The sequence below is a fragment of the Muntiacus reevesi genome, chromosome 7, assembly GCF_963930625.1.
Source record: "Muntiacus reevesi chromosome 7, mMunRee1.1, whole genome shotgun sequence".
Lineage (NCBI taxonomy): Eukaryota > Metazoa > Chordata > Mammalia > Artiodactyla > Cervidae > Muntiacus > Muntiacus reevesi.
The window spans coordinates 98,732,618-98,754,546 of NC_089255.1; the positions used below are offsets into that span (position 1 = coordinate 98,732,618).

Here is a 21,929-nt window from a genome sequence, read left to right on the forward strand (position 1 = left end):
GTAGACACAAGCTCCACAACAGGGATTACTGAAAGGTCTAAAAATAGGGGAAAGGAATCCAGCTGACATTTCTTGGGCTCTCTGGGGAAGCACCACCCAACTCCCTTCAACTGCACACCCGGGTGATTTCCAAGACCTCTGCCACTCTCTGCCCCCAGGTTCACTTCCTCTTCTGGGCATTCCACTCCAGAAACGATCCTCGGACACAGCCACCAGGTAATGTCAACTCCTTTTTATGTTATCTATGGAGAGTGGGTTTTCTTAACGAGTCTTTGTAACACTGACATCCTCTTAGAATCTATAGGTCTAGCTTCTTTGTTTGAGCCCACAGAAGATGCAACCCAAATTCTCACCAAAATAGTCCAGTCCTCTATCTTCCAAGCGTCTGAAGTGCGAATGACATTAGAATCAGGCCAGTCTATAACCTCAGCCTTCTGTTTTCCTATCCCTAAAAATATAGCGGGGTAATTCCTGCATCCTAGGGTTTATTCACGTATTCCCTCACAAGTTCAGTAGTTCCTTCCTTCATGCGTGTAACCAGCCACCCGTCTGTACACTCCTTCACTCAGTTCACCAAGTACCTAGTCCGCGCCAGTCACCACCCCAGTGTGCTCAGTCGCAGGGGGTACTGTCCCTCGAGGCGACAGATACTCTAAAGCTCTAAGCAGCTACTGCTTTTTACTATCAGTGGTCATTTCTCCACAAGTCACCAAAGCAAAGAAAATTACTTAAATTACAACGGCTAGATACAGACAAGAATTTCTTGGCACAGACGTTTCGAAACGCCTTTCCTTTTTGGAAAATATTCATGGTCTTCCTTCATGCCAGATGGTTCTCTGAGGCCTCGCGGTTCCCCATGAGGCCTCGCGGTTCCTGGAAACTTTTCTTGCCCAGAGAATCCAGAAGACTTGCAATGTGCCGTTCAGTCCTTACCCTTAACTGTTCTATGCTTCAGTTGTCCCAACTGAAAACCAGGTGCTAGGCTCCTAAATGGCTGTGGCATGCACGGTAAGCAAGTCCTTTAGCCTTTTCGGTGCTGTTCCGAAAAGCGAGGGTTCGTCCACACTGAAGTTCTAGGGCGAGCGGTTCGCGCTCCAAGCTTGGGCGCGCACCCCAGATAAGAGGGCGTCGATGAACAGGCAGCGAATGCGCCCAGCCCAACCCTGCCTTCCTAAGCATCATGAGACTTATTAGAAAACGAAACTGAAAACCAGGAAGCCTGTTTCTAACCTGCCCCGGCTTAGTTCGCTCGGAGACTTGTGACGGCCCGGCGGGCAGGCTTCCGATTGGCTGCCCGCGTGCGGACTATAAAGGCGAGCGCGGAGCGCGGCCGCTCACTCAGCCGCCGGCGCAACTGCTGCAAGGATGGCTGGCCTCGCGGCCTTGGTCCTTCTCGGGCTGCTGTCGCTGTCTGGCCTGGACGCCGTCCCGCGTGAGTGTCCTCTCCTCTCTCTCCTCTTCCGCCAGCCCGTCCTGTCCCGGTGACACCCACTTGGCACTAACTCTGTCCACCCGGGTCCCGCTCCCAAGTTTTCCTTCCCAGCTCGGTGGAGGAGCACCCGGCTTCCTCTCGGGCGGTGGAAGCGGCGGGGTGCGCGGGGAGTGGGGAGGGGGTGCGATCCCAGGTCGCCAACTTCCCGGGGATGTGGGGAGGGAGCCCCTGGCACGCCCGGACGGTACCGCGTGGGTCGGGACGTAGTTCCCGGGTGCGGATGTGGTTCAGGGCGGGCGCGGTGGGGGAGGGATTCTCTTCCTCTGGTTCGCGGGGCTCTGGCTCCCCCCGCGCATCTCTGGAGCGGGGGAGGGGGGGGTGTGGGCTGGCAGGTGCCAGAGGGCAGGGTTGGGGTCTGCGAACTGGTGGAGAACAACCCGTGGGCTTAGGGGGAGTCGCCGCCGGGGTATGTCGGCCAGCTGGCATCCTGAGGGCGTGGAGCTTCCTGCAGGCGCCGGGCAGGTTCACCTGCCCCTCTGTACTTTTCCCCAAACAAGGGACCAAACCAGAATGAGGAATTTTCCGGTGACTTTAGTGGAATGCCTTGAGGTAAACCGATTCGCCTCGTTAATTCTCTTGTTCTCCTTACACTTCGCCTTTAATAATAATCATAGAGGTTCCCGGTGACAGCTGTTTGTCCTGCGCTGTGTGCTGTGTCATTTAATTGTGAAAGGGGTCAGCGATGTAAATACGGTGCCTATCATCAGTTCAGTTCAGTTCACTCAGTCGTGTCCTACTCTTTGCGACCCCATGAACCGCAGCAGGCCAGGCCTCCCTGTCCATCACCAACTCCCGCAGTCAACCCAAACCCAGGTCCATTGAGTCGGTGATGCCATCCAACCATCTCACCCTCCGTCCACCCCTTCTACCGCCCTCAATCCCTCCCAGCATCAGGGTCTTTTCAAATGAGTCAGCTGTTCGCATCAGGTGGCCAAAGTATTGGAGTTTCAGCTTCAGCATCAGTCCTTCCAATGAACACCCAGGCCTGATCTCCTTTAGGATGGACTGGTTGGATCCCCTTGCAGTCCAAGGGACTCTCAAGGGTCTTTTCCAGCACCACAATTCAAAAGCATCAATTCTTCAGCACTCAGCTTTCTTTATGGTCCAACTCTCACATCCATACATGACTACTGGAAAGACCATAGCCTTGACTAGACGGACCTTTGTGGACAAAGTGACGTCTCTGCTTTTTAATATGCTGTCTCCGTTGGTCATAAAGGAAGGGAAGTTATGACCAGCGTAGACAGCCTATCATCAGGACGTCCCAGATGAGAAAAGGGAGGCTGACAAGGTGAAGTAAGTTAATCCCGCAGGGGATCAGTGGCAGACAGTAGAGCCTGGCCAGAGCCTTTGGCCAGGTGGTGCGCCCATTAGGCGTCACCTGTGCATTTTTCATAATCATCTGGGGTGAGATTCTAGGGAGCAGGCTGGGCAGCCATGGGCCTCTGTGGCCTTTGTTTCACAAAGGGCTGCCTCCTTTGGCTCCTTGCCTGGTTCTTTCCAAGATGAAGTGTCTCTCTACTTTCAGTTTTGAGTAAGTGAAGGTTTATCAGTTGGAAAGGTTGTAAAACTAGGGATGAATAATCAACACACTTACCCAGGTTGTCAGGGACACTGTGTTTAGATGCCTTCTAAATACACTGAAGATCAGATTTGTCTTTTGTTTGAAAATGGAATTTAAAATTTATTTGCCAAAAAACACATGATGTCTGAATTATCACTATTATTGGTATTTTGTTGTGGCTGTAGAATTCTTTCCAAAAAGTAACAAGCAGACATTAAAAAGCATGTTAGTTAGAAAACTTCCAAGATAATACATGCCTGGAAAATACACAGGGGATTTCTAGAAGACATTCAAAAAACATGTAGTTGTGATTCACTTTCCTGGGGCGGGGGGTTCCTATCTTCTGCTCTTGCCCTGTGTAGGTTTTATTTCAGTCTGGGTGTAAATTAAGTTTTCAATTAAGCTACAGAAGCTAAAATAACTCTTCCCGTAATGCAGAAGCAGTAAGTGGCTGAAGCCCGATTCAAACCCAGGCCTGTTGGATACATCTCCTTCTTCTGGAAACTACTTTTGTGATACCCTTGCAAACCTGGCACCTGCACAAACCTGCCTAGCTCCCTCAAAGGGAGAATTCCAGGTGGAATGAGCCTGTGCTCTCAGTACTGTAGTATGTATTATGGTCTAGTTACTAGATCCGCCTGCAATGCGGGAGACCTGGGTTCGATCTCTGGTTGGAAAGATCCCCTGGAGAAGAGACAGGCTGCCCACTGCAGTATTCTGGCCTGGAGAATTCCATGGACTCTATAGTCCATGAGGTTGCAAGGAGTCAGACATGACTGAGTGACTTAACTGTCACTTATTAGAAGCTCAAATAAAGAGGTTTCTGATTTATCTTCACTTTGAATGATGGGAAAATACCAGGGCTTCATAGTATTTCCAGCCTACCGCTTAGTGGGACTAGGGATCTTTTCTTTGATGATCGGATGATTCTACAAAGATACATGCAGTCACAGTGGCCTGGACTCCTCCTTCTCTGTACCTCCTGGACATAGAGGATGAACTGACCTTTGTAATCATGTCCCCTGAGTGTATTTGTGTTTAAGTGGCTTATATACATATATTTATATCAGTCTGTATATTTAGTAGCATTAACAGTTCACTTAGAAAAATATAGATATAGAGCTTATAATATTTTCTTCCACATTCTCATGGAGGGTCTCAACATGCATTTCATTTTGGAATCCACCTGTCCTGTAGCAATATATAATATTCTCAAGCTGGCAGATTATGGAAGTCACTTAACCATGCTCATTAAAAATGCAGATTCCACTGTCACATGCATTAATCCACTTGGTCCTAACAGAGAGTATAATCTTTCCCATCTGCCACAGTCCTCACGCTTCCCTGTTGTTCTCACCCAGCCCAACCCACTCATCTAAGGTGTTTTCCAGCTCCTGTAGGTGTTTCACTTTTATTTCTTTGTTGTCTGGCTCATGAAATCAGGTACACAATCAGATGGAGATTTGTCGTATAAACTCTAGACGTGATGAAGAGGTTGTGTTCTGTAGAAATATACTTTGGGTTGATTCTGTTAGGAACCTGAGCAAGGAGGTAACAGTAATTACACCTGCCACTTACTTACCAAGCAACTGCAGTGTGCAGGGCACTGTACTAGACACCTGTTGAGAAGTCTGGGGGGTGTGCATCTAGACAAGGGACCAGGAAGAAAGAAGTAAATGTAAGGGAAATGACTGACGGGGCTGAAAGAGGGTGTAATAAGGGAGTGTTTTGATTTGGCCACTCTGGAGGGTGTGTGAAGTGAGAAACGAAACTCAATCAGTAGACTGGGGCCAAATCATGTAGACTCTTGAGTGATATAGATTCTATGTGCTGAGGAGCCATGAAGCCTTCTTGAGAGCCTGCACACACAATTGTTAAAAGATACAGCACAATGTCCACTGACAGAAAAAGATGTTACTAGAAACCTGCTAGAAAAAGCTTGAAAGGCATGTGTAGGGGAATTATGTGGGAAAGATACTAAGTCATGGTTTATCCCATGGATAAATGGGATAAATGGGATAAATGGAGGTGGCCATTTGCAAAAATGTAAGGTCATTTGGCCCGAGGGAAAGTGGAATTGGGAGAAATGGAGGATCCAATGTAAACATTTGGTGCCTGATCTAGCTTCAGACCACGGTCCCCCCAAGTGGAATACTCTGCAGTTTCATCTGTCTTTCCCTGCCGCTCCTCAGGCGTCCCAAAGGTTCAAGTGTACTCAAGACACCCACCAGAAGATGGAAAGCCAAATTACCTGAACTGCTATGTGTCTGGGTTCCATCCACCCCAGATTGAAATCGAATTGCTGAAGAATGGGGAGAAGATGAAATCAGAGCAGTCAGACCTGTCTTTCAGCAAGGACTGGTCTTTCTACCTGCTGTCCCACGCTGAGTTCACCCCCAACAGCCAGGATACGTATAGCTGCCGAGTGAGTCACATCACTTACCCAGGACCCCAGACATTTGTGTGGGGTAAGTTTTCAAGTTCTTTGGTTAACCACTGACAGTTGTATGTGAGCACAGCCGTGGCATAAATCTGCTTTGATATAAAAATATCTGCATGCTGGGATTATCAGGGAATGTTATTAGAGCTCTGCGTAGCAGCACCCTCTGAGAGAGCTGGGCACAGCGTGGTCGCTGAGACAGTGGTTTCCCTGCACGGAGAGCAGGGAGCATCAGCGCGTGCACGGGCGCTCCCAAGGCTTCCTCCTGGTGGCCCCCTTGGCTCTCCTGACCGCCTCGGGCACACCCAGGACCAAGGAGGGTCTTCGGAAGGCAGGGGCCTTTGTGTGCAAGCCCTGCTACGGTAGGGCCCTCCAACCCTGGCCTCCTCTAGTTCTCTGGATTGCTTGGGATCTCAGGCTGGTAGGAAACGTCTAGGTTTTTCTTCACTGGCTCTTCTGCCATCTTTGTTTATAACAATTTTAGAGTTTTGTAGTACGCAGCATTTCAGAAGTCAAACTTAACTGTTTTCTTTCTCTGTTTTCTTTTTCATAGATCGAGACCTGTAAGCAGCACCATCAAGGTGGGTTTGTAACCTTAAGAAACCCTATTGTAATATCAGTATCCTGGGGACCATTACAGACAGCTCTAATGTGATAAGCCTCACAGTCTGGAAGACATTAATCAGGGTGACCATTCAGCAGGCAGAGAAGAATCCCACGGGGTCCCATTCCCTGCCCCTGAGAGAGGGGGAGATGAGGAAGGCCGTGGCCCTGGGTGTGACTTTCCCAGCATCACTAACCCTCTAAAGGGAGGACAGAGGAGCTGCAGGTGTGGGGTTACAGGCAGAGGCAGCTGTTACCCGCAGCACCTGCAAGTGTTTGCTTTTCTGCCATTTGCACGTTGGGCATCTCTGGGCCTTCAAAGGTGAACTGTCCCTTCCTTTGCGTGGCAGCTCTTTGCTAAATAGCCTGAAGAGAAGAGTGACATGGTTCTGGAGAGACACCATTCCTAAGTGTCTGGGCACTCTAGTTGGGTCTCTAGGCTCCCAGTCCAATAGAGGAGAGAAGTGGAAACAAGACTGTTGTAACTCAATGTAAAGACACTGTAACAGATGTATTGCAGCTCTAGCACCTACCTCTAGCAGTGTGAAACAGGGAGGGATTGGACTCCTCTGCCACTTCAGGTGGAGGCCAGAGGCAGATAATCCAGCTTTTCTGGGGAATTTTATTACTCAGTGTATCCTGGCATGGAAAACCTATTCAAATTTCCTGTTGCACTGTAGGACAGGGAAGTTAAAATGCGAGAGCATCAGAGAGTTTGGCTGACCTGCCCAACCTCACACAGTTACTAAACGTTAGAGCCAGGATCTGAACTCTAATACCAGCACTCTCTTCTCTAAGGTTGTAGGAGAACCAATGGGATAAACTGAAAGGTTTGCAATATCACGTGCACTTTTATTAACAGAGATTTATACAGTGAAATTTAGATAAGTTTGCTCATGCTGTCTGTGATCTAAAATAAATGTATTTATTATTATTCCTTTTCTCTTTTTTTTTTCAGATTTGAAGATTCTTCTTTTGGTCTTAATTCCAAATTCTGTTTCCTTGTTCTTTAATACCAATATGCTTTTATGCTTTATGCACATAATCAGAAATCATATTCATGTTACCACAAATACCTTCTTTATAATTTTACCTTGGGTGCTACGTGTCCATGTTTGACCTGCCTAGGCAGGTGCCTGTAGTGGAGGCGCTGGCATCTTAGAGGTTGGGGCAGATAGAATTTCAGATTTAACATCAACATCTGGGTGTCTTCTGCATACAAAACTGGGTAATAAGATACTTATGCATGTTAAAGTAAGCCTCTGATTTTGTAACTTTGGTTACAATTTTGGGAAAATTTTGAAAATATAATTTTTAGAATAATGGAAATTTGTTAATTTTTAGAATTATGGAAAATGTGGATAAGGCATTTTGCCATATAAAATTTATGTTATCTCCTATATCTGTTAGAAACTTGGTTGTGCCTGGTTTTACTATATTTTTATTTCACTAATTAAAACAATGGTAAAACATTGTGTTCAGCTTTTCAAAGGACCAGTAACTGACGTCTCAATATCAGAGGGATCCAGAGCATAGCAGAAAGTCATCATGAATGTGATGAAACAACTTCCTACCTAAAATTCTATATTCAATAAAAATCTTTTAAAAAAAATGACCACATGATAAACATTATTAGATGACTAAGATTGCAGCACCTGTCAGATCCTCACTAAGATTCTAAGTGATACATTTGGGGCAGAGGAAAGGCCTAAAATGTGAGTGAAAAGGGAGAATAATGGAAATGTATCAATTTTGTAACCTAAATATAAAATAGTAATGGTTGCTAAAGTGGTTAGAAAAATAAAACACAACAGTAACCTAAGAGTAGAAAGAGTAAACAATGTGAAAGTATTTGACTACCCTGAAGGGTAAAGTTACAAACTTTTTGGTAATTTAAATATGTACAATATAATTTTTGGGCTGTCCTCAGAAAGAACATAGACTGAATATTTAATATTCAACTAGAAGATGGCATAGGCACTTATGGAGTGGTAGTAATGTTTTATTTTTTGACATGGATAATAGTTACAGCAGATTTTACTTTGTAATTTTTTGTTAAATGCACATATATTATGCTCACTTTAAAGAAATCTTATATTTCACAATAAAAATAAAATTTATTAATGTGGTTTATTACAGACTGAAGGAGATTTATATTATCTCAAAAGATTCACAGTAAGCATTCAATTAATTTTCAATACTTAGTGAATTTATCATAAAAAACTCATAGCTGGGGAAAAAGGCAAATTTACTTAGAAAGGTTTTCTTAATATACATAAGCAGACACATGCACTTATTAGTTGAAAGATATTATAGGTATTTTACAGGTAAAATCAGAAATAGGGATCTTTCCTGAAGTTCCACCATGGAACTTCCCTGGTGGTCCAGTGGCTAAGAGTCTGTGCTCTCAATGCCACAAGTGAGAATTTGTATGCCTCAGCTAAAGTCTCATATGCTGCAACTAAGTACCAGAGGAGCCAAATAAGTAAATACTTAAAAAAAATTTAAAAAGATGCCCACTGGCCCTTTTGAGTGATGTTATACTAGAGGTCCCAGCAGCAAATCAAGACAATGAAAAAAAGTAAAAAGAATAAATATTTGAAGAGAAGAAACAAAATTGTATTACTTTGATGCTATATATAGATTATATAGAAATGTCAATAAGATATAAAAGATAAATTCTCTTATTAATCCTAATGATAAATTTGCTGAACAAGAAAACCCCATAAAAATGCATTTCTTTGTAGTGGTTACAAAGTAAATTAAAAATATATAATTTATAATAGTAATAGACATAGTACTTAAATATATATATAAATGGGCTTCCCAGGTGGCACTAGTGGTAAAGAACCTACCTGCCAATGCAAGAGACTTAAGAGACGTGGGTTCTGTCCCTGAGTCAGGAAGCTCCCCTGGAGAAGGGCGCAGCAGTCCCCTCCAGTATTGTCTGGAGAAGCCCATGGGCAGAAGAGCAACTTATGACAGCAACAGACATAGCACTTAAATATATAAAAAGTAGATATGCTATATATATTCAAATAGTGTTTAAATGCACATGCCAATATAAAGCTAACAAAAGATGTCAATCTCTTAATGGAAAAATTATAATGTTTTATTGAAATAAATTAATGACAAAAAATGAGAGAGTAAGGTTATAGATAGGAAGATTAAATATCCTAAAGACATAATTTTTCCCCAACCTGATATATAGATTTACTGTAATTATTTTAAAAAATTTTAATAGGTTTTCATGACACTTGACAAGTTGATCCTAAAATATGGAAGAGGGTTAATGGAGGGAGAAAGAGAAAGATGCTCCTGAAGAATGATAAGGTGAGAGATTTATAATTAAAACAGAATGGAAATGACCCGGGATGGATCAAGACCAACAACAGAATAGAGCCCAGAAACAAACTTGTGAATACACGGAAACTTGATACACAAGGCATTTCAGATCAATGGTAAAAAGAAGGGCTTTTGAAAAAATACGGTGCTGAGACAAATGGCTATCAATATGTGGTGGAAAAATAAGTCCCTACCTCACACTATGGGCTTCTCTGATGGCTCAGTGGTAAAGAGTCTGCCTGCCAATGCAGGAGATGTGGGTTGGACTCCTGGGTTGGGAAGATCCCCTGGAAAAGGAAATGGCAACCCACTCCAGTATTCATACCTGGAGAATTCCATGGACAGAGGAGCCTGGTGGGCTACAGTCCATGGTGTCGAAGAGTCACACGTGACATAATGACTCAACAACAACCACCACCTCACACTATGCACAACTGTGAGTTCCATCAGAAAAAGAGATAAATGCCAAACAAAAATTTTAAACACAGGAAAAAAAAACAACATTTTTATGACCTCAACATAGAAGTCACAAATTACATGCATATAGCTAAAGACTGATTAATCTCATTATTTAGAACTACAATAAAATTAGACTCCATAAAAAAGTAAGAAGTCAAGTCACAGATTTGAATATATTTGCCATACCTAAAACAAAGGATTTGTATCTAGAATATATCACACACTATAAACCAATGCAGTATTATATATGATAAATTAATAGAGTATGTATATACATAATGCAAATTAAAACCCATCATACCATCAGATTGACACAAGCTTTAAAAATCTGGATATGTCGAGTGTTGGGAAAAACATACCCTAAAGAGAACTCATTACATTGCTGGTGAAAGCATAAACTGATAAAACAGCTTTGGAAAACTAGAGTATTATGTAGTAAAATTAAATATGCACATGCCCTATGACCCAGCATTTCTACTACCAACATGGAGAAACTCTTGCACACACACTGCAATAGGTGTAAAAAACTGTTTACTGCAACGCTGTTTCTAACGGCAAACAACTGGAAGCAACCGAAAGCTGGATAAAAAAGATATATTTGGACAATGGAATGCTATACAGGTTGAAAATGAAAGAATTGTCCAAATATCATTATAAAAATGAACATGGATGAATCACAAAAAAAGTGTTAGTGAATAGAATCCAGCAAGTTCCCCCCAAATATATACAGTGATTCCATTGTATACAAAATTCAGCAGTGCCCCAAAGTAAATAGCATTATTTGTATATATGTTTATATGGAGCAAGTAAGATAAATAATTGCTGCAGTGTTATTTACAATAGCTAAGACAAAGAAGCAACCTAAATGTCCATCGACAGATGAATGGATAAAGAAGAGATAGTACATATGTGGGCTTCCCTGGTGGCTCAGATGATAAAGAATCCATCCGCCTGCAATGTGGGAGACCTGGGTTCGATCCCTGGGTTGGGACGATCCCCTGCAGGAGGGCATGGCAACCCACTCCAGTATTCTTGCCTGGAGAGCCCCCGTGGACAATGGAGCCTGGCGGGCTGCAGTCCATGGGGGTCACATAGTTGAACACGACTGAGCAACTAGGTGCACAGAGCACACACACAATGGGATGCTACTCAGCTATTAAAAGAACGGGATGCATAGCAGGAAATGGCAACCCACTCCAGAACTCCTGCCTGAGAAATTCCATGGACAGAGGAGCCTGGTGGCTATAATCCATGGGGTTGCAAAGAGTTGGATATGACTTAACAACTAAACCATCAATATATTTCTATCACGAGCTTTAAATGCTGTAAGCAGAATATGGATATGACTATATTTACTTAACCCTAATTTGATGCTGGTGATGGTTCCAGAATGTCTTTTGGTTTCATGTACAACTCATCTGTGCTTGCAATAAATCCCCTCCTTGCACTTTCCCTGCAATGTTATTAGGGTGGTTGTTGCTGCTGTTCAGTCGCCCAGTCATGTCCCACTCTTTGCGACCCCATGGACTGCAGCACGCCAGGCTTCCCTGTCCTTCACCATCTCCCAGAGTTTGCCCAAGTTCATGTTCATTGCATTGGTGATGCCGTCCAGCCGTCTCATCCTCTGATGTCCTCTTCTCCTTCTGCCCTCGATCTTTCCCAGCATCAGAGACTTTTCCAATGAGTCATCTGTTCGCATCAGATGACCAAAATACTGGAGCTTCAGCTTCAGCATGAGTCCTTTCAGTGAACATTCAGGGCTGATCTCCCTTAAGATTGACTGGTTTGACAAGGAGCTGCTGTCCAAGGGGCTTTCAGGAGTCTTCTCCAGCACCACAGTTCAAAGGCATCAATTCTTTGGTGCTCTCCTTCTTTGTGGTCCAGTTCTCACAACTGCACCATGACCACTGCAAGACCATAGCCTTGACTATATGGACCATTGTCGGCAGAATGATGTCTCTGCTTTTCAACACACTGTCTACGTTTGTCATTGGAGTTAATTATTATGGTTAATTACCCAAATTAATCCAGAGAGTCACCTTTCAGAAATGGTGCTGAATGTATAGGTACCCTAACCAACCTTAGTGTTTACTCTGTGTACTCCACCTGATTTTCTCTGTTCAAAAACAGGTTTTTCTTCCTGGTGAGGCAAGATGGAAGTCAATATCCTTTCCTGCTTTACCTGAAATGTGGTAGTTGACCTCTATTGAGGTGAAAATTACTCTACAGGAGGGCTGAGCCTGGCTCACCCATCCTCTTGAGCTGGACAAGGGGAACTCATCCAAGTTGGTTGGGAATTTCCAGATTGTGGTGTCAGATGTCCTCAGAGCTGGGAGGATGGTCTGAGAAGTGAGAGATCCAGGATGGGTCACAGTCACTTTCTGAACCCTTGTGGGCCTCTGCCACCTCACTACCATCTTCCTCTTCACATTTTATTTTGAAAAATTTCAATATAAAAGGCTGAGAGAATGATAAAATTAACTTCTGTGTATCCTTCACCAGAAGTTGATAACATTTTGCCTAGCAATATTCCTTAAATAAGCTCCTTCTCTGCTACATTAGGTGGTATCTGTCCCCAGTGACTATAGAGACTATGAACAGGAAATTTACAGAACAAGAAATGCAAATAACAACTAAACATGTGAAAAACTGTTCAACATGACTGCCTTTTAAAAATAAAAATTAAAACAAGGAGATGAAATTTTTCAGTGATAATAATCAGCTTGTCGAAGTCTGTGGGGAGATGAACACCCTTTCTTAGTTTAGTAATGTGGTGTAACCCGGACTCCAAAGGGCAACTTCATACTGTGCACGATGAGTTAAAATAGGGGAAAATTGGCAATGTTCCAATACAGGATTTGATAAAAATATGGAATATGCATATAATAAAATGCTATGAAAATATGAAAAAACTACATAGACCTTTTATTAAAGAAACAGACATGCTGTGCATGTATGTGTATGTGCTCAGTCATGTTCAACTCCTTGTGACCCCATGGACTATAGCCTGCCAGGCTTCTCTGTCCATGGGATTTTTCCAGCAAGAACACTGGAGTGGGTTGCCATTTCCTCCTTCACAACCCAAGGATCAAACCCTCATCTTCTGTGTCTCCAGTACTTCAGGCAGATTCTTCACCCACTGAGTCATCAGAGAAGCTGATACATCATTAAATAAAACAGCTACTGCAAAGAAATATGGGCAGAATGATTTCATCTTTGTAACCTGTATATGCAGGTCAGGAAGCAACAGTTAGAACTGGACGTGGAACAACAGACTGGTTCCAAATAGGAAAAGGAGTATGTCAAGGCTGTATATCATCACCCTACTTATTTAATTTATATGCAGAGTACATCGTGAGAAACGCTGGGCTGGAAGAAGCACAAGCTGGAATCAAGATTTCCGGGAGAAATACCAATAACCTCAGATATGCAGACAACACTACCCTTATGGCAGAAAGTGAAGAGGAACTAAAAAGACTCTTGATGAAAGTGAAAGAGGAGAGTGAAAAAGTTGGCTTAAAGCTCAACACTCTGTGTATTTGTGTATCTTAGAAAACAAAGATCATGGCATCTGGTCCCATCACTTCATGGGAAATAGATGGGGAAACAGTGGAAACAGTGGTTGACTTTATCTTTCTGGGCTCTAAAATCACTGCAGATGGTGATTGCAGCCATGAAATTAAAAGACGCTTACTCCTTAGAAGGCAAGTTATGACCAATCTAGAAAACATATTTAAAAGCAGAGACATTACTTTGCCACAAAGGTTCATCTAGTCAAGCTATGGTTTTTCCAGTAGTCATGTATGGATGTGAGAGTTGGACCATAAAGAAATCTGAGCACCGAAGAACCGATACTTTTGAACTGTGGTGTTGGAGAAGACTCTTGAGAGTTCCTTGGACTGTAAAAAGAGCCAACCAGTCCATCCTAAAGGAGATCAGTCCTGGGTGTTCATTGGAAGGACTGATGTTGAAGCTGAAACTCCAATACTTTGGCCACTTCATGTGAAGAGTTGACTCATTGGAAAAGACATTAATGCTGGGAAGGATTGGGGCAGGAGGAGAAGGGGACAACAGAGGATGAGATGGCTGGATGGCATCACTGACTCGATGGACAGGGGTTTGGGTAAACTCCAGGAGTTGGTGATGGACAGGGAAGACTGGCCTGCTGCGGTTCATGGGGTCGCAAAGAGTCGGACACGACTGAGTGACTGAACTGAATTGAACCTGTATATGAATAGACAGAGTCTGGGAACAAACATTAGTTCATTAGAAGTGGATATTTTTTGATGGTAGTTTTAAGAGGTGATTTAAATTTTTATCTTTATTTTTACCTATGTTGTGTGAACTTTTCATAAGGGATATGAACTTTATAATTTGAAAAAATAAGCTAAGTGGAAAAGTTACTTAAAATACCAAACAAAAAATGAGGTAAAGAAACCACAGGGAAAAAACAAAGTCCCAGCTCTGCTGGTACCAGCATCATGGTCCAAAGGTTAAGTTCACATTCTTTTTGTTGGCACCAAAGTCCTTCACAGGCTCTTTGAACCCTCTATGTGAAACAGGTTGCTTTTCTGGAATCATAATCTATCACAGGTATATGAACCAGAATGCATGAACTCTTTGAGGAAAGAATTCCCCAGACCAGCCCCGTGCCTAGCACCTAGCAAGGCGACAGTAAAGGCCGGTAGCACTTGACTGACTGCCATGAACACCGAGGCCTGATGGACAGGCTGGGACCAGACCAAGAAGAAAGAAGCCAGAGCTTCGGGCAGCGTTGTCCGGGAGACTGGAGGGGTCCCGCTCCCAGTCTCACCTCCTGCTCAGCGTGGCGACCACTGGTGGAGCAGGAGGGGCTTGCCTCAGTGGGTGTGTGCTGGAGGCATTGGGCAGTCCAGGAATGGCAGTGCCAGCGGGGCCCACGTCCCCGGGGCTGCCTCAGCCCGGCCGGGCCATGGCAGGACGGGAGGACCAACGCTTCTGACCAAGCCGGGGCCTAGCAAAGCTCCTCCCCTTAGCTGCTGGGCTGCTGAGAGCCCTCCCTCACAAGCAAAGTACCCCAAGTGCGCCGTGTGGCTAGATCTGGTTAACTAACAGGTAAAGACAACGCGGAAAAGGCAAATGTTTACACCGAGATAGGCTCCTGGCAACAAAGGCCCAAAACTGTATGATTCTGGAGCAGTATGAATGCTTCTTTGTTTTTGTTTTTTTCCTTGTTGCTGTTACAAACTACCACAAACCTGATGGCTAAAACATTACAATCTATCATCCTACAGTCCTGTCAGAAGTCCAACACAAACCTTCTGGGCTTAAAATTAAGCAGGGCTGCTTTTCTTGTGGAGAGTACAGGATATTCCATGTGCTTACCTTTCCCCACTTCTAGAAGTTGCTCACATTCCTTGATCCATGGCCCCTTCTTCACCTGCAAAGCCAGCATGCTGCAGCTCTCTGATTACGCTTCTGTAGTCACAACTCCCTCTGACTACAGTCAGGGAAATAAATTTCTCTGCTCTAACGACCTCTGTGGTCATACTGAGCCTACCCAAATCATCTTTGATAATCTCCTCATCTCAAGGTCCCTAACCTTAATCACACCTGCAAAGTCCCTTATGCTATGTAAGGTAACGTATTGAGAGGTTCCAGGAATTAGGCTATAAACATCTTTTTTGGAGTATGGGGGGAGGCATTATTCTCCCAGCCACAGAAATGTCTATTATTGTTCATGATAGGTAGGCAGTTCTCTATATAAAGATCTGGGAAATATCTATTATGAACTAGAAATCAGCAAGTTCAGTAAATATTTATAGAATGTCCTAATTTTGTAGAATCTCCATTGTTCCCAATAAATGCTGAATGAATTCTCTCTGAGCCACCCCCCACCTGTAATATCCTGGCTTTTGTGGGGTAATGTTGGAGGCTACTTCATCCACTCAACTCTCAGGGTATTGAACAGCAGAGGGGGAAGTCCCACCTCAGTTTTCTAGTCTTTGGTCATTAGATAGATTTTTGGCTAATTTGATAATGAAAAGTTGTCTTTTAGCAAACCCATTAGTGGCAAATTGATCTACAGTTAAAACCATAATAGATAACAATGATAATGAAATAAGGAAAATGATTACAGACTCACCAAACTTCTAATTACTGGCCCCCTCCTTTGTACCTACACTGGTCCTACTGTGTGTTTGATGGCTCTTGTGTACACATCTCTGGCATTTTTTCCCCTGTTTGTTTTAAGTTTCTGATTGGTTACTAAACAATTCTTTCTGGTTTCTTCACAGTCCTGTTTGAGGAGAAGTGTTTAGAAAAGTCCAAGAAACCAGAAAGTAGACAGGAAGGGATCTGATGCAGGTTCAACATAGGCGGGGGTGGCCAGAAAGGACCACACACTCTGATTGGTCAGAGGCAGGTGTCAGTCAAGCAAGCTGGGACGTGGGAAGGTGGGGCTTAGAGGAATTTGCCAAAAAGGAAAAAGAACATTTGCAGAAGAGTCTTAAATTTTTGAGAATGCTGCATGTAATCCCAGGCAGAATAAAAAAAATCCAAGTTGGGATTCTGCAGTTTGGGGTAGGTTCTGAGATGCAGACCCAAGGGCCTATGAAGGGAAAGCACCCAAGAAAGGGGGCTGTGCCAGTAGCTCAGTCACCAGTGCAGTAGTCCCCAAGGATGGCGCCTAAGCCTCGGCTCCTGGGGTTGTCCCGTGCCCCCACAGGGACAGGGAGTCTTGGCTTCAGCATTTACCTAACCTCACTCTCCATCCAAGCTGAGGACTGAGGCTAACTCTAACTCTATGCCTTTAGTGGACACTGAGTTCTGAATACCTAATAAGAGCAGGCTCTGTAGTTATAACTTAAAATTCCTCACCTTCTAAACTATATACAATATTTCAATGTATCTATGAAGGGAAGGACTTCCTAGTTGGCACTAGTGGTAAAGAACCTGCCTGCCAAGGTAGGAGATGTAAGACACATGGGTTAGATCCCTGGGTCAGGAAGATCCCCTGGAGGAGAAATGGCATCCCACTCCAGTATTCTTGCCTGGAGAATCCCATGCACAGAGCAGCCTGGTGGGCCACAGTCCATAGGGTTACAAAGAGTCACACACAACTTAGCATGCATGCAAATGAAGGGATAGGCACCAAAGCTTAACTGTTTCCTGTGGGGAGGGGAGAGAGAGGAGCAGACACAGGAGGGCAACTCTCACTTTCACTCAGTAGACCTCTGAGTGATTGCATTTTGGCAGCAGACACCCCTCATGTATTGGACTTGTAATTAAAAATAAGAAGTACTCAGTACTTGCAACACTGTGGTTACTACTATTTAGCTCTGTACTGCTTAATTTATTTAATACCCACTCGGTATGATTTTCCAATGAGATCACATTGGCAGTTGGAAGAGTGTGGTGGTTACACATAAGCCTGCGGGCAGAGATTCCTCAGCAGCCAGATCCTTCATCTGTCTCAACTTCAGTCTGCCCAGGTAACTCTCCCTCAATTAGTGATAACAGTACTAGGCTTCCCAGGATCTTGCCAGGTTTTTCCAATCCTTGTTATGGCTTCTAACTCTCAGGAAACAACTCCCCTCTGTGTCCCACTTCCTGTGGATCTGTTGCCTGGTATGTCACAGCACAAGCCTGAGAATTCAGTCGGAATGAACACCTTAGGTGGCTGCTAATAAGTTAATTATTGTGCTGATTTGAACTCTAGGTTGGTGTCTCCTGGTTGGCAGTCTAGAGTCTTCTTCTGGTTTACCCTTACAGTATTTACATTTGCCACAAGCCTGCACTCAACTGACATAGCCTGTATTTAATGGCTCAGACAAGTAAAGATTCTACCTGCAATGTGGGAGACCCAGGTCGATCCCTGGGTTGGGAAGATCCCCTGCAGGAGGGCATGGCAATGCATTCCAGTATTCTTGCCTGGAGAATTCCATGAATAGAGGACCTTGGTGAGTTACAGTCCATGGGGTTGGACACAGCAACCCTCACTTGTTCAATGGAACTGTCAGGCAAGTGTATACTCCTCGGTTCTGCCTCGTCACAACAAAGACTTGGAGTGACAGACATTAAAGCCCTTGGCGCATCACAGCTCTTGGGTATTGGACAGACCATGTTAGAGCTCTTAGACAAATCAGTGTTACAGCTCTATTTTATTTAGAAAATAGCAAGGGAATCCATCCTCGAGGCGTGAGGGCACGCCGACCCAAAGACGCGAAGAGAGGAGAGTGGGGGAGTGTGCCAGCGCACGCTATGGCTCCTCTTTTTATATGTCTTTTCCTCCCGCCATGGGCCTGCCCTGTGTAAACTGGGCTGGCCAGGACTGCTGTTGGTTCTCCCTGAGGTCCTCACTCCGGTCCTCGGACCTTCCTCTGACCTTCCTTTGTTCTATTTTTGCGGGCTTCTCCCTTCCTTGTCTTTTAGCCATCACCATTTTGGACTCCTGTTTCCTATTCTAACTACCTAAGATAATTTAATACAAAAGACTGAGGATTTCCAGCCCCCAGACAGATCTAACGAGGATGGATTGTTATTTTTTATATTGAAGTAGAGTTTATTTACAATGTTGTGCCAACCTCTGCTGTACGGCGAAGGGATTCAGTCATACACACACAGACATTCTTCTGAGCAGGCAGCCATCTTCAAGCTCATTAAGCCAGTTAACGATAGTCCTCTGACGTGCAGGATCACTATGGTTTTAATTTTCTTTACAGTTTTTAGATTGTTCCAATTTTCTATCATATGCGTATAATACTTTTTCTCTATGGCAAAAAAAAATAAATGTGAATTTAAAAAAATACCCCAAACTACTACACATTGTGTTCTTAGTTCCTGCTTCTCTGCATCACTCGTATGCTTTTAATTCTTGCCCTGATCCAAGCCACCCAGTGAACCATTTCCTGTGAACCCTTTCTCAGAAGTGGTTTTCAAGTGGATATTATGAGGCCTTTCAAATCACATGGGCTAGCACTCATAGCTCAGAGTGAACACGGACAAGCACCTTAACTCTCTGAAACTGTCTCTTCATCTGTAAAAGAAAGAATGACCTACCTTCTGGATTGTCATGTAGTTGGATCAGCAGCCTCCCAAATTTAATGTGTTGATGAATCACCAGGGAGGTTGTTAAAATGCAGGCTCTGACTTAGGTCTAGGATGGCCCCAAGGGTCTGCATTTCTAAGAGCTCCTAGAAGTGGAGCTATGTTCACACTCTGATGAGGGAAACAACATCTGCAGGAGCCCGGGCAGGGATGTCCTATCTGCGCTTGTTCCTCTCCTTCCAGGTGGCCTGGGTTTTCTGGCTGCTTGACGAGCCCGCCTGAGAGAAGTGCTGACTGAGATCTCTTAAGGTGCAACCCAACTCACCTGAGTTTCAACCTATTTCTATTCTCTCCACTTCAATATCCTTATTGTTATTATTATTTTTTTTTCTGTTCAAGAACTTCATTCTTCTTTGACCTAACAAATTTACTGGTACCTATGCTTTTAGGTTATAGTTTTTAATTAATTAATTAATTTTTGGCTCTGCTGGGTCTTAGCTGCTGCATGCAGGCTCTCTCTAGTTGCTGTGAGCAGTGTTACTCTACAGTTCTGAGGCATGGGCTTCTCATTGCAGTGGCTTCTCTTGTTGTGGAGCATGGTCTCTAAGGCATGCCCGCTTCAGTAGTTGTGACCTGAAGCTTGTGCAATCTTCCCTGGCCAGGGATTGAACCTGTGTCCCCTGTGTTGGCAGGTGGATTCTTAAAACGCTGGACCACCAGGCAAGTTCAGATTATTTTTTAAAGATTATTGAGGTATAATTGACATATGATAAATTGCACTTAGAGTATATGATTTAATAAGTTCTACAGTATGTATGCCCTTGAGAAACCATCATCATACTCAAGATAATGACATATCCATCATCCGCCCAAAGTGTCCTTAAGCTCCGGATGCACCCTCCAATCACTGGATACCAACCATCTGCTTCTGTTACATAGACTAGTCTGCCTTTCCTAGAATTTTAAAAACAAAGAATCATGCACATTTACTCTTTTACTATCTTTTTTTCTTTTACTCACTTTTTTCTTTCAGCCTAATTATTTCAACCCTATGGATCATAGCCCACCAGGCTCCTCTGTCCATGGGATTCTCCAGGCAAGAATTCTGGAGTGGGTTACCATGCCCTCCTCCAGGTGATCTTCCCAACCCAGTGATCAAATCCTACATCTCTTATGTCTCCTGCACAGGCAGGCGTGTTCTTTACCACTAATGAAACCTGGGAAGCCTCATTTATTGTCTCACTTTTTTCTTTCAGCCTAATTATTTCATCCATGTTATTGTGTGTACCAGTAACTCATGTGTTGTTTATTGCTGATAGTGTTTCATTGTATGGATAGCTGTCATAATTTGTTTATCCATTTGCCTGTTGATGGAACTTTGAATTTTTTCCAATTTCTGATTGCTACCAATATAGTTGCTTTTAACAGTTTTGTACAAGTCCTTGTATCAACATACACTTTCATTTTCTCTTCGGTAAACACCTAGAGTGGAGTGGTTGGGTCATATGGCCAGGGTATGATTAAGTTTAAAAAACTTAATCTATTTTCCAAAATAGATGTACCATTTTACATTACCAACAGAAGAGTATGAAGATCCATTTCTTCCACATTCTAGAAAATATTTACGACTGTGAATAAACACAGCAAAAATTTTTTTAGGAAAGTCATTAGGGCCAAAACCCCCATTTCTATCATTCATCCTACTCATGGGAGATAACACTATCAAAAGGCCATGTTTTTATATTTCCAGAAGTTTGCTCTTGTAAGAGAATATAAAAAAGTAATTGAAAAATGTACTTACCTCTGTCTTCGCTGCTCTTTTAAAAAGTGATTTTAAAATAGATTTTGTTAGTGAATAGATCAGATTCTATCTTGTAAGAATTTTAAGTATTACGGTATTTGTCTGTGATGTGGTAAACAAGGACTATAGGAGTTTCCACTAGCTCTCTTTCTTCCTGTCCCCGGAGGGCATTAGGAAATAACCCAACATGAACGTCACAGCCTTCAGTCCAGCTCAGTTGCTAGGCGGTGCCCAGCTCTCTGTGACCCCACGGACGGCAGCACACCAGGCCTCCCTGCCCATCACCAGCTCCCGGAGTTTACTCAAACTCATGCCCACTGAGTTGGTGATACCATGCAACCATCTCATCCTCTTGTTGTCACCTTCTCCTCCCACCTTCAATCTTTTCCAGCATCAGGGTCTTTTCAAATGAGTCAGCTCTTCGGATCAGGTGGCCAAAGTATTGGAGTTTCAGCTTCAGCATCAGTTCTTCCAATGAATATTCAGGACTGATTTCCTTTAGGATGGACTGGTTGGATCTCCTTGCTGTCCAAAGGACTCTCAAGAGTCTTCTTCAACACCACAGTTCAAAAGCACCAGTTCTTTGGCACTGAGCTTTCTTGATAGTCCAACTTTCACATCCATACATGACTATTGGAAAAACAATAGCTTTGACTAGGCCAACCTTTGTTGGCAAAGTAATGTCTGGTTTTTAATATGCTGTCTAGGATGGTCATAACTTTACAGGCCTTAAGAGCCTTAAATGAGCTAACAGCAAACAAACAAAAGGGAGGGGAAGGAGTGTCTTTCCTCACGACATTATGTTTGACAATTATTCTTTTATTTCAAGAGAGCTATAGAGAGAGCTGGTAGAAGAAGTAGGTAAACAGCACCAATAATCACAGTTCTTAATCATTACAGAACACTTACTAGGTGCTCCTTGGTGCTCTCTCTGTGCACATTTCCCTTCATTAGGTCTGTGGAGAGTAACCTGCTTCCTTTAGTGTAGACACAAGCTCCACAACAGGGATTACTGAAAGGTCTAAAAATAGGGGAAAGGAATCCAGCTGACATTTCTTGGGCTCTCTGGGGAAGCACCACCCAACTCCCTTCAACTGCACACCCGGGTGATTTCCAAGACCTCTGCCACTCTCTGCCCCCAGGTTCACTTCCTCTTCTGGGCATTCCACTCCAGAAACGATCCTCGGACACAGCCACC

At 43.7% G+C, this 21,929-nt stretch overlaps 1 protein-coding gene across 2 annotated transcripts in view; it reads left to right on the forward strand.

The window, feature by feature from the left end:
- The first annotated feature begins 1,276 nt into the window (after positions 1-1,276).
- The window catches only part of B2M (beta-2-microglobulin), a 28,081-nt gene continuing 7,428 nt past the window's right edge, over positions 1,277-21,929 (forward strand). The window contains exons 1-4 of one of the 2 annotated variants that reach the window (XM_065941577.1): positions 1,277-1,432; positions 5,249-5,524; positions 6,050-6,077; positions 7,058-7,574. In XM_065941577.1, the coding sequence (XP_065797649.1) occupies positions 1,366-1,432; positions 5,249-5,524; positions 6,050-6,063 (357 nt within the window). In that variant the 5' untranslated portion in view covers positions 1,277-1,365 and the 3' untranslated portion in view covers positions 6,064-6,077; positions 7,058-7,574. Of the gene's footprint in view, positions 1,433-5,248; positions 5,525-6,049; positions 6,078-7,057; positions 7,575-21,929 lie in introns of those variants that run through there. The other variant, XM_065941578.1, reaches the window with a different exon arrangement.